At 45.4% G+C, this 13,195-nt stretch overlaps 2 protein-coding genes across 2 annotated transcripts in view; one reads left to right on the top strand and one right to left on the bottom strand.

Annotated features, from left to right (window-relative positions):
- The window catches only part of CFAP263 (cilia and flagella associated protein 263), a 32,249-nt gene extending 26,437 nt beyond the window's left edge, over positions 1 to 5,812 (top strand). The window contains exon 10 of the mRNA XM_081806510.1: positions 5,548 to 5,812. The gene's annotated coding sequence lies outside the window, so the exon portion shown is untranslated. The remainder of the gene's footprint in view (positions 1 to 5,547) is intronic.
- PRSS54 (serine protease 54) overlaps positions 1 to 11,206 on the bottom strand; it is an 11,958-nt gene extending 752 nt beyond the window's left edge. Inside the window, 5 exon segments of the mRNA XM_081806512.1 lie at positions 2,824 to 2,955; positions 3,539 to 3,797; positions 7,056 to 7,227; positions 10,532 to 10,580; positions 10,582 to 11,206. Of these exon segments, the coding sequence (XP_081662638.1) occupies positions 2,824 to 2,955; positions 3,539 to 3,797; positions 7,056 to 7,227; positions 10,532 to 10,580; positions 10,582 to 10,617 (648 nt within the window). The 5' untranslated portion in view covers positions 10,618 to 11,206.
- Between the last annotated feature and the right edge of the window lie 1,989 nt (positions 11,207 to 13,195).

Raw genomic sequence — 13,195 nt, 5'->3', positions numbered from 1 at the left:
AGACCCTATCTCCCTTCAAGGGAGTGCCTGGAAGCTTGGCCCCCTTCCCCACATACGTGACCCTGGTGAGTCACCTACTGGTCTCCGAGTTAAAGTGCCTGTACCTCATGCAGAGCTCCTAACACAGTGCCTGGCATACAGTCTGCATTCAGTATAGAATTAGTTACCATTATCCTCGTGTCTAGAAAAGGCCATCAGTTTTAGGTGGAAAGCTGAGAAATACGGGAATAGTAACAAGACAACTGCCAGGTATAATTTACCTTACCTGCCCCACCGCAAGCCTCCCCTTAAGGGAATACCTGACCCCCCACTCCAGCCCCGTGGTCCATTTTGCCCCAAGAGGGGTTGTCATTCAAAGGCTAGACAGCCCCTTTGATTTGCATGGTCTGCCTCTGTAGAAGGACGGGGCAAGCCCACATTGCTCTTGCTGTCGCAGGGTGCCATGGAGCAGAGGGAAGAGATTTCATCCCAAGTCCTGGCTGGCAGTGAGAAGGACTGTTGAACCGGCTCCCGTCTGTACCCAATCATGTCTGCCTGGGGCAGAGAGGCTCTCGGGCCAAGCGTGGCCTGGTCGCCCCTCCTGTCACCAGTCCCGCCTCCAGTTTACTTTAACTGTGGTTTCATAGCTTGAAGAAGAAAAACGATGCAATTTAGGACAAATGGTTTGATGAATGACTGTGTAGCAGACCTGCCCGGCTGTGGCATGGTTTTGCATGTTGCCGTTCCACCCCGGGGGTAGAATACACTGCTTTTCTCTTCCTCATAACCTGTGGGACAGGACTTCTGAAGCCCAAGCAGCTGAGAGAAGTATTACAGGGGTGCCTCTGGAGCAGCCCCACCTCATCTCCCAGGGGAGCAGCCCCAGCTTAGAGGGGCTCTTTCTTTGTGTGATCCTCAACCTTGACATTGAACGAAAGCCCTAACAGTTGTGGGGAAAAGGGAAGAGGTGAATTCAGAGTGACTCTGCTTTGGGTTGGGTTTCTGGGGACCCATTAGACAGATACTGGACTTGGGTGGTTTATTCTACTACCATCTACATATTTGAATGACTTTGAGGATCTCTGGACCCTAGAACACTTTTCTGAGAGAAAAGGATCCTAGGTAGACAAGTCACTGTTTGTCTGTCTGAGCCAGTTTGCAAGCACAGTTCAAAAACAAAGGACTGACTGCGGGGGTGCTCCAGGTAAAAACCAATAGATAAAAACCAATCTGAACTTTGCAGTTAGATTTAAAGAGGTAATCATTTAGAGTATGAGCAGCTTACCATATTCCTTTGAATTTAAGATGCTCTTGAAAAATGAACATATTTGGAATGAGATGTGTCTTTTAATTGGTTGATGTCAGAGTTCAACTGGCAGCATTTTCTCTCTCTTGATATTCCATTAAATAATGGTGCATTCTACAACTGACAGCATCTTAGGTTTGATGAAATAAGGTGCTGGATCGATGGAATGGCTGATAGCAGGATTTGATAAATAGCTATGTTTTCTACTGTATTTTAACACATTATCTACTTTAAAAAGTTGTTAGTCTTCCACCTGGTAGAGAGTCCAGTACAAAGTAGGCACTCAGGGGTGCGTGGGTGGCTCAGTCAGTTAAGTGTTAAGATCTCAGGGTCTTGGGATCTTGCCCCGAGTCAGGCTCCTTGCTCAGCGGGGAGTCTGCTGCTCCCTCTGCCTCTCCCCCCTCCCCCACCCCCACTTATGCTCGCTCTTTCTCTTTTGCTCACTCTCTCTCTCTCAAATAAGTAAATAAATAAAATCTTTTTTTTTAAAGATTTTATTTATTTATTTGAGAGAGAGAATGAGATAGAGAGCATGAGAGGGGGGAGGGCCAGAGGGAGAAGAAGACTCCCCGCTGCGCAGGGAGCCCGATGTGGGACTCGATCCGGGGACTCCAGGATCATGACCTGAGCCGAAGGCAGTCGCTTAACCAACTGAGCCACCCAGGCGCCCATAAATAAATAAAATCTTAAAAAATAACAACAACAAAGTAGGCACTCAATAAATGTTGAACCAACTTTGGAAAGGCAAACTTACTGCCTAATGAAAGGCAGTCCTTCATGCATTTGCAATAAAATTACTTTTAGAAAGAATTGTCCCCTTTCTCTAAAATGCTTTCCTTAGATCATCTGGAAAAAAAATTTCCCCACCAGGGAATCCTGAAAGTTACTTGAAGGAGAATAGATGATCAGCACTTTAGAAATTTTGGTGTAGAAGAGAGAAACTGCCTGGAAATCTGGTGGACCTATGTTCTCATCCTTACTGTAACATTAACTGTGTGACCTCTGTGAACCACACCTCCTCTGGGTATGGACATGAGGGAGCCTGGGCCAATGGTTTGTGAATTCCATCCATTTTGCTGAGGCAGTAGAACAACCACATCTATACAGCCCTCATCTGGATGAAGGGCAGGGCTTCTTACAGAAAAAAACTTCAATAACTGATGAGCAATAGCATCAGAGTCTAGATTCCATAGAAGCTGAATACAATGACCCCACCCTGTGGACATACCCGAAGTATATCTGCATGCATGGTTTGGACTCACACTTTCAAACTTTTAGCCAGTGAGAAACATCTATGACTTAGACATGCTTAATCATGTCACATTGAAAATGGTGACTGTTTAGTCCATTCAGTAGATTTTTATTGAGCATCTACTGTCTGCCAAGTGCTGGAGACAGCCATGAATCCCAAGTGCCAGTCCCTGCCAGTCCCTCATGGAGTTCACCATGCAATGAGGGAGAGTCTCCCTTCTCCCACCTCCCTTGAAGTGACCACTGCTTACTCTCAGCCTTTAGCTTTTATTCCATCATGTTCTTACCAAGCAGACAGCATCGGTTTCCTGCTGTATGTGATTGCCACATCCTGTTTTCTTGATTTTGTGTAAGGGACACAGGTCGATGTCTTTCACGGAGATTTTCCTCAGGATACTCATCGTCATGTGATTTCCTGTCTGGATCATGCAACAGAGAGCCAAGAATTATTAATAAGAATACATTGCCTGTATGTCAACTCAACTACAGCTCACATATCCAGATGGGAACGAGTAGAAAATGCTCTGATAAACCCCTTTTCCTTATAGAAATTAGAATTTGCTTTGAACTTGAATGTGAAATGAACTTGAATGTGAAAATCAAGAACATATTCTACCCTTCTTCCACATCTACGGAGAATACATTTCCTTGTTCATTTCCCAAGAATAAAAGAAAACAAGGATGGCTTAGCCAACAGGATAATCAGCTCCAGTTCAGGGAATAATCTCCCCTGACCCCCCCAAAACTTTGCACTCATCTCAGGCTGTTTGCTGCCTACGTACTTCTAATTTTGCTGTAGGTCTAGAAGAAAAAGGACCAAATGTAAGAATGGCCACAGAAAAGGCAAGCATTACAAATCTTGACTGATTACATGAAGTTTCCAGCCCAACTCCAGAATCTTGAGCAACCTGAATTATTAAGATAAGCCCTAGAATGGTTCATCCAAGTCACCCCCTCCACTAGCACACACACAGCCTCCTCTAGGAGAAGGCAGGCATTAACTGCAGATGTGGGATTCCATCCTGCCACCCAGCAGTTCCGCAAGGCTGAGAGCATATTCAGGTTTCTGTCGAGGAAGCAGATGGGCTGGATCAGATTGTTGAACCCTATCGGCGTGTCTGTCTTCAGGAGGGCTATGTTATTTGTCATGGTTTTATTATCAAAATCCTCATGGATGATGATGGTATTGACTGGATACTCTTCATGAGCAATCACTTTGGCATCCATCTTAGCTATACCAACTATAACGATGACGTCCTTCCTAGAGAGAGAGAGCGAGCAAGGGAATCTTGAGAAGCCAAGGCACGATGGAAGAGTCACCCTTCCCTGTTTCCGTATTTACTTTTTTTTTGCTTGGAATACTCATCCAACTCATTTTTCCTGGGCTAATTTTTACTGACCCCTTTAGACCCAGTGCCTAGGAAATCTTTTCTGAACCCCTACCCTTGTGTCCTCCTTTGTGAGCCCACAGCATCTTGGGAATCCTCTATCTGAACATCATTTGTCCCACCACCCAAAGATAATCTGTTAAGTTATGGCTGATTATCTTTTTTTTTTCATGCTTTTTCCATGTTTTTTTTTTACATAGTCATTGTTATCCCCGAGATGTAATCTTGACTCTTGATTTTAGCACTTAACATTTTAACATAAACATCTTTTCATATTACCTACTCTGTAAATACTCTTCAGAGAAATTCCGATTTTAATAATGATGGAGTTCCTTTTGGGTGTTTTCCCTTTCTCGTCTTGGGAATCACCCAAAGAACTACAGCAGAGTCTAAGAGGACAGTCCAGAAAGAAACTGAGGATGTAGTCGTCTCCCATGAAATTATAACTCTTAAGATGAACGCCAGAACAAAAACTCAAACTTCCCAAATTTGTCAGAAGAGACATACAGTATGCAAATTAGCAAAGGTGATAGAGTGAAAAGAAAAACCAGAAACAACAAAAGCAGAAAACATAACCTAAAATAAAAACAAGAAGCAGGAGTTTTATTCTGACCATCAGTTCAGAAGAGAAGAGCACAAAGTAAGACAGAGAGTCTCTTACTGATGAGAAAGAATTCAGTCTACGGTGAAAACATCATAGTCATAAACATCTGTAATACATGACATAATGTTCACAAAGGGAACACTCCAGGAAATAGAAAAAGCAAGACGCTTGTTCATGATAGATTTTCACTTACCTTTAGCAGCCTAGGACAGATCAAGGAAATTACCTCCCCCAATTTTATATATTAAATTGTACCCAAAGACAGAGAATGAAATTTGAATTTTAACTGCAGAAAATATTCACATGGATCACATATAGTAGACCACAAGGACAACCCCCAACAAATTCCTAAATAGATCAGATCACCATGTAGTATAACTCAAAATTCGATAATGCCAGAAAACAAAACAGACAAAACACCCCTCTACCTGGGTATTTTAAAACTCTGTCTTTAATAAAGCCCTGAGGCAAAGGGAAAATCAAAACCAAAACAGACCAGATAGAAAATAGCAATAATGAAAACACTCCATGGAAAGCAGAAGCTTTCTGGAAGGCTAGTTGGCAACAGCTACCAATATTTGGCCCAGTCTTTCCACTCCTGTGTTATTCATGCCACAGTATATTGCATGCGTGTGAAATAACATATGTACAAGTATATCTACTGCAGCATTTTTTTGGTACTAATAAAAGATCGGAAGCAACCCAAATTTCCATTAATAGAGGACTCTGCAATTATAGTAGATCCATCTTGGGATACTGTGCAGCTGATAAATGTGGGAGCTCTCCATGTAACAGTAAGAAAAGATGGCTCAACATTCCTGATAGAGTGAAAAAGGCTACGAGTGTAACACTGTGTTGGTGTGCTACCAGCTGTATTGGGGTTGTTATAGACTGAGCTGTGTCCTGCCAAATTTGTAGGTGAAGTCCTAGCCCCAAATGTGGCTGTATTTGGACAGAGAGCCTTTAAGGAGGTAATTAAGTTTAAATGGGCTCCTAAGTGTGGGGCTCTAATCCAATAGGTGTGGTGTCCTTATAAGAGGAAGCAGAGACACCAGGAGTACACACACCGAGGAAGGGCCATGTGAAGACACAGCAAGAAGGCAGTGGTCTGCAAGCCAAAGAGAGTCTTCAGGAGAAATCAGTCCTGCTGATCTTGGACTCGATCTTGGACTTCCAGCCTCCCAAATGGTAAGAAATAAATTTCTCTTGTCTAAGCCACCCTGTCTGTGGCATTTTGTTATGGCAGTTCTAGCAGATTAATACAGGGGGAAGGAAAATTCTTTCTCTGTCAATAGATGTAAGAATCAATATAGATAAACCTATAGTTATATAGATATCCATAAATGCATTAATTAAGGAAGAATATTCAAGAAACCGATGATGTGACTATGGCTTAAGGGAGGGAGTTAGTCTCTGAAGGCCAGGGGAAAGAAGGAGTTGCTTTTCCTTGTATACCCTTTGGTTCCTCCTGAACATTATACTATGTATATGTATTTTCACTTAAATGCATGTATTTTCAAAAAAATAAATGCATGTATTTTCAAATAATATAAATCATAGGTGTGAAAAATTCAGCAGCTGTACAATATTCCATTAAGGGTTTATACTATTATTTAGCCAAGTATAGTAATTATAATCTCTCCCCCCATACTTTGTGTATATACATTTATACACATAGAAGGCATGTAAACAGTATATATAGAGATATATATGTAATTATACATATTATATACTATGTATTATATGCTATACATATGAAAGAGTAACTAATTTATTTATCTATGATAATTGGACATTACATTTCCAGTGTTTTGTGTGTAACAAACCATCCTATGAACTTTGTGCATAAAACTTTTCCAGTGGTTGAAGTTATTTCCTTAATGTTGATTCTCAAAAGTGAAATCACTGGGTCAAAAAGTAAGATGTTTTACAAAAAAAAATTATTCCTTTAATAATATTTGGGGGTTTTTCCCCTGGTTTACAAGAATGCATATTTACTGTATAGAATTTGAGGAATACAGAAGTTCAAAGATGAAAATAGAAGTCATGTGCATTCTGAGCATCCAGAGATAAGTGCTCTTAAAGTGTTTGCGTATTTCCTTCAAGTCTTTTCTCTGTGTACACATATTTATCACAGACACGTTGTTAAGGCTTGAGGTTAAGTATTTTAAGGTACAGGCTCCTATCAATTCACTTAACAAGACTAGAGTAAGGACCTCTAGTATCAGGAGTCAGTGACTGTGATTGCAGTAAAATGGGAATGGATATCCTTCCTGCGGAAGATGGAGGAACAATCATTTCACCTTGTAGTCCCCACCGTAGAGAACACATTGGACAGCATGACTTTGGCAACTGGTGATTTTAAGACCCCCAAGAGTCCTGGCAGAGCAAGCGCCGAGCCAGTAAAAAGCCCTGTTGCCCTGTTACCAGGAATCCACCTTCCAGGCCTCCCCAAGATGAGTAGGAAAAGGTCCCCCCACCCCCACCCCCAGGGGGCTGGGTAAGTCCCAAAGGCAGGGGTACTGGCCTGTTCTGCAAGACGGATGCGATGCTGATGATCCAGAACTCACTAAGGATGCTGCCAAAAGCCAGGTGGGTGTACTGGGAATCCTGCAGCGACACCACCCATGGGAATTCCTTGTCTTTGACCAAACCTTCCTCGGAAATTTCCATAACGTTGGTTTTCTGAATGCCACAACCTGCAGGGAAGGTGTGTGGGGGCCTCACCATTGGGGCAAAGATCAGACCTCAGGACCCCCTCTCCTGCTGGTTCCCCACTCCTTCTGGCTCTCCATCTTGGTCGCCACTAACTCTGCCACCGCCCCCTGGTTTCTCTTCCTAGTGGGTCTTCTTCTCCATATAAGATGCTTGATGACATCTTTGAGTCTAAAAATAACCTTAGGCTATCGATAATCACTCTCCTCTATGGGGCACTTAGCAGCCCACTTGCGGCAGTATCTGAAAACTTCTACGTACACCAGTGGTCCTCGACATGGTCTGGCACCCTGGGAGTCAAGACCCTTTGCAGGGTCTGCAAGATGTAAACCGTTCTCATAAGAACACTAAGACGGTATTTGTTTTTCTCACCCTCATTCTCTCACTAGCGTGCAGTGGGCTTTCCCAGAGGCTGCATGATGTCATCACTCTCACGGCTAATAACACATGTGAACCTGTGTATTCTTGTGTTTTACAATTGTCCCAGTTTTTAATTGCTAATATGGTAAAGATGGGAAGATACAGCCTCATAACAAAAATTCTTTGTGGGGGTCCTCAATAATTTTTAAGAGTATAAAGGAGTCCTGAGACCAAAAAGTTTGAACACTGCTGATATTTACTACTTCATATAATTCCTCCAACACAACTGGAGGCGGACACTGTCATTCTCCATTTGTGGATGAGAAAATCGAGTTCTAGAGCTGGTAAGCACTGTCCAGGTTACACAGCTGGTAGGATACAGGGCCAGAATTCAAACTCCATACACCTTCAACCCCTCACAGTCTCCGTTCTAGCCACATTTCACATCCTCAGATTTGCCCGTGCTGTTCCCTTCCTGAGCAGTTGGCATGCGTGGCTCCCCCATGTCTGTTTTGCTCGCCAGACCTCTAGGGGTACACTGGCAAGCTAGTGCACTTACGGTACTAGCCCGCAGTAAGTGCTCAATAAATCACCTGGTGAATGAACGAAAGTGTTTTGCCATATCAAGCACTTCCTGAGGTCTTGTCATCAAGGGGTTAAAAGGCCCCACCAGATGGAGGCTGCATCTGGCCCATTCAGGCCGGCTTGGCCTTTGACTTCCCAAGCCCTCAAGTGAGTTGCCTCCAACTGGGCAGTCTCTTGGGGAGTCTGGACTTTGTTTCAAATGAGAGTTAAATGTGGACTAAAGTTTTAAATAATATTCTCCCCCTGCCAGGTCTGGTTTCACCCGAGATGCTGTATTGCCCTGTATTTAAAAAAGCGGTCCATATTCCTAGAATCATGGAGAGTGTAACTGTGATAGAGCAGGCAGGACCCCTGAAGCACAAAGCCCCAGGCTGGGTGAGCCAAGCCTCCTACTTTCCAGGCACCATTATGGAATGGCATACACATGGGGCGCTTTGCTCTCCTTGGCTGCTGACTTCCTCCCTGCCCTGTGTCCTCCCTCCCATGCCATATGCCCTGTCCCAAGAGTCCCCGAGCCCAACCTCCTTATTGGACCTAGAGGTGCCTATCTCGTCCTCAGTATGTAGAGTGGAGTGCAGGGATTCTCAACCTGCCTGCATATTTCATTCATGTGCTGCCCAGCACTTCCCAGGCCCCTGGGGATGGGGCCTGGGCACTGGCACTTGAAACAGCCTCCCCAGGTAGTTTCTAATGTGTATTCAGGGTTGAGAGCCACTAGTGTTTTGGGAGAGCCCTGGATGCAGTGTCCCAGATACAGTTGGCCCCTATGCTCTGAGACCTGGGACAAGCCACTTCACTTATCTGGGCCTCAGTTTCCTCTTTTTTTTTAAGATTTTATTTATTTATTTGACAGAGAGATAGAGAGAGAGTACAAGTAGGCAGAGAGAGAGGCAGAGGGAGAGGGAGAAGCAGGCTTCCCGCGGAGCAGAGAGCCTGATGCGGGGCTCGATCCCAGGACCCTGGGATCATGACCTGAGCCTAAGGCAGCCGCTTAACCGACTGAGCCACCCAGGCACCCCTCAGTTTCCTCTTTTGAAATGCGTGGTAACACACCTCTTGGAGTTGTAAAGATCACATGAGGTGAGGTTATGGGAAGGTGCTTTGCAAATTGTATCCTCATGACTGATAATGCTAAACCCAAAAAGGATTTTTATTTTTTTAATTGTAAACCACTACTCTGGTTGCTGTTTATAAATCCCAAACTACAAGTACTCAGTATTTGTTTCTAAATTGGTGGCCCTGGATGATGGGTGTGACATGGTGGGCACCACTAGCCAACTATGGGTCAGATCATTGGTGGCTACATTTTCAGCCGTTTATTCAATTCATGGGACATTGCAGTCTCTAGTGAACAAGGTATGAATCTTACCAACCCAACAAGAACCTACAGGTGGGTGATGACTTTTGCTTTCTCAAAACTCTAGTTGGCTAGTTTATTTGACATTATAAAACCCTTGGATATAATGAGGAAATCTGACCCAGAGATGAAATGTTTGCCCTGGGTCACTTGCCTGAGGCTTTTAAAGAGGGAGGAGAGGTGCTTTGTGTTTTGTGGGCATCCCTTGGTCTCTTTGGGGCTGCAAGGAGATGGAGTAGGCTAGGAAGGTAGGGGGTTCTCCCCTTGATGTGTGTGTGGGGGGGGTGGAGGGAATTGGATGCTCTGTCATGTCTCCCATCTAACTCTGGGAAGATAGGACAGAGCCAGCTGGGGTGGCAGCCAGATATGACAGAGCTTGCTTGAGTCAGGTGCCCCCTCTCCACCTGCCCCTTTCTAGGCTTGGAATCTTAGTCCTGGACAACCTGGAGGTCAGGGAAGGACTGAGGCCCCAGCAGGCTCCAAGGTACCTCCTTGCTCCTGGGTCCAGCCCTGCAATTGAGGGTCAGTTTAGCAATACAGTCTTTTGGTTTAAAGAGAAAAGGTTTCATCGGAACAACAATGCTGAAGTAGAAACACAGGGAGGGTGTGGTTCCCAAGTGTACCAGACTCACCGCAGGCCGCCCCCTCCAGGCATGGGGGGGACATCTGCCACCTGATGCTGCCTGGGGGACGAGCCCCAGGAAAAGCAGGGGGGCGTTCTGAAGAGGCCTTTCAGTAGCCTAAGGCTTACCTTCCTAAAGACACTCTCACTGGAGGATCAGCTGACATCAGACTGCTGAAGCCATTCGCCTACATCCACGCCCCATGTTCCCCTTCTTTGCCTGATCCCACCACCCATGCAGAGCACTGTGAGTCATCTTCCCCCTGGGTCCCTCTCTGGACATCAAGGGCCTTTTCCTGGACAATTCCCCCTGCCATGTGACACGAGCCGCTGAAGTCCTTATGGAAGAAAGAAGCACACTCACTGGCAGAAGAGTGAGAGACATAGAGCAGGACTAAGAGCATCCCTTGCATCTCTGCCATCCCCAAAGCAAACTGCAGCGGACACCATGGGCAGCTGTGAAAACACAACATCCAAAGGCACAGGCTTTTCCTCTCCTCCCCAAAGTGGCGATTCCCTACTCCACCCCCGGCATCGGATGCCCTGCCTCTTTCCTTTCCCCTGATGAAGCTTCCAAGACGTGGGAAACAGACCTGTCACGTCCCAATTGCTTGGTTCCGTGCAGTGAAGAGCTCCGGGATCAGCTGCCCAGCACTGATATTCTTAGGATTGGTAAGGTGGCCCACGGAGAGGAGGTAGCCCGAGCTTGTCAGTTTTCTCCTGGATCCAGCCAAGGTCCCCGGGCTCCCCAGAGTTTGGGGTTCAGAAAAGGTTGTTTTTTAACTCATGGAATTCGACCCTTTTCTTAACTCTGTAGCCATAAAATGCTGCTGAAAGGAAAAGCAGGGTTTAGTGCAAGCTCACCCCCAGTTTTGCTTATCCTACTACCCTCGGAAGGGCTTAAATAATGCTGGGATTTCTTTTAACTACTGAGAGCTTGTACTTTTACATAGTAACCGCCCAACATTTAGCTCAGTTAATTTGCACGATAACCCTGTGAGGTAGACAAGATCACTCTCCCCATTTTACAGATCCAGAAACTGACATTCGGACACTGAGAAGCCTGCCCGAGGTCACACGACTGCCAAGTGGTAGAGCTGGAATTTGAATGGGAGTCTGAGTTCAAAGCCCATGCATGTCTCATCATCCACCATACCACCAGGCCCACCCTTGCCTCAAACAATGCACAATAGCCGTCTCAGTCACCATGTTCCACTCATGACACTGGATGTTTCTTGTCTGGATGGCTCTCAGAGTCTTCTGTGAACTGCTACTGCCAAAGGAGAAATGAACTCACTCTGACCTTACACAGCAGAGCTCAACAGAGGGATTCCTTCTACCACCTTGGGAAGAATGTTCCATTGTGGCATCATCGTTACCATGGTGTCACCAAGGAAACGTCTAGACATGGAGACCTAGGAGGAGCCAGGATGAAAAGCCTGCTTGTTTCCTAAACTTGGCAGGGCTCTTCTGGAAGCCTGGCTTTCCCCAGGCCTGGCCAAGAAGACATCCCTTTTGCTAGATCACAAAGCCCTGTCCATGTGGCCGTGGTCTGTCTACCTCTTCAGCACCCGCCCTGTGTCTACACGACTTTGTCAGACTGGATGGAGGAAGCCCACGACTAAGCTGGTTTGGTTTTTCCGATCCCCATGAACATTCTGACACTCCTGGTGTGGTTTTCTGGGGCTCAGTTTCCCTTAGCATTTCAGCTTGCAGGTCCAAGTGAAGCCACCAGACTGGCTATACCAAACCACGGGGCCAGATGGGATGTGCACTCTGGCCACCGTTAGCAGCTTTGGTTTCAGCACAAATGCCAGGACCCGAGAGAAGTGTTGGCAACATCGTGGTAAGAGGTAACTCCATGGAATCAGAGGGCTCACAGGTTGCTTGCTGGCTCAGTCGCGTGAAAGATATTTATTGGACGGGTAGGTAAATGGCTGATGGAAGGAAAGATGGCTGGTTAGAAGTGAAGCCTGACTCAGGAAGGAGTCGCCATCTCTTTCCCCTCGAGATTCCCCTGACATCCTGCGTGCCTCACAATAATCCATCACCTTTAACACCGAGCAATAGTTGGCTTCTGCTGGAGAACAGAATGGGAACGATTTGGGGCAGTGGGAGATACGGGAGTTGACCCTTCAGTCTGGTACACATCGCAGGTGTCAAAACACTCACATGTGTTTTCTCGTTCATGATGCACAATCACCCCACCAGGATGAATGAATTACGTGAGCTTTCCCCATGGGAACACGGTGGCTCAGAGTGGGAAAGTCACTTCCCTACAGCCACATATCTGGAAAGTGGCCGGGGCAGGACTCCAACCCAGATCCCTTCAACTCCAGAACTGTGAGCTGTGTCCAAGTCTGCATTTCTCAGCCTGGACCTTGTGTTGCCTGATAGGGGACTGAAGCAGAAGCGGTGATTAGGGCAAAGACAGGGGCTGCTCTTTGAGAGTGGAGATGCTGAGGGTAATGTACAAGACCCCAGCTCTCTCCCAATTCCTCTTTAATTCCTGCCTAAAAAGAAGCCAAGGGGAGGCCACCAGAAACATTCACTCTTAACAGGCACGATCTAGCATAACTTGATAATGATAAAGGCTCAGAATCTTGCAGGCGCCCAGCAGACTGTGTGAACAGAGGGCCTCAAATCTTCAGCCTCTCTGGGTCACTTAATGCAGACCCATCAACTTTAGGTAAACTTTTAAAGGACCCATCACCATTTTGTAAATAACTAATTCTTTAAGGTTAATAATAATGATAAATAATAATAATAATGTTAATAATAATAATAGTTTTGTATCTTGGAGAGGAAATTCATTTGCAATATTACACCATGGGCTGCATATCCAAGTTTATGACAACATGAAACACATGTAGTTTCCCAACACGTCACTTTCTATTTTTACTCTTTATTTTTATGAAGTTAGAAAACCCTAACTCTCAGTTAAAGGACATCTGAAGTTGCAGCAAGTTCGGGAAACTCTGGCAGATAGTTCTGGTTATTCGGATTGACTGAGGACTCCAAAATCATG

This window comes from Leptonychotes weddellii, chromosome 16 (assembly GCF_054177405.1).
Source record: "Leptonychotes weddellii isolate Sample4059 chromosome 16, ASM5417740v2, whole genome shotgun sequence".
In the NCBI taxonomy this organism is placed as follows: domain Eukaryota; kingdom Metazoa; phylum Chordata; class Mammalia; order Carnivora; family Phocidae; genus Leptonychotes; species Leptonychotes weddellii.
Note: the sequence above shows the minus strand (reverse complement) of the source record. Positions and strands in the feature narration are given on the sequence as shown.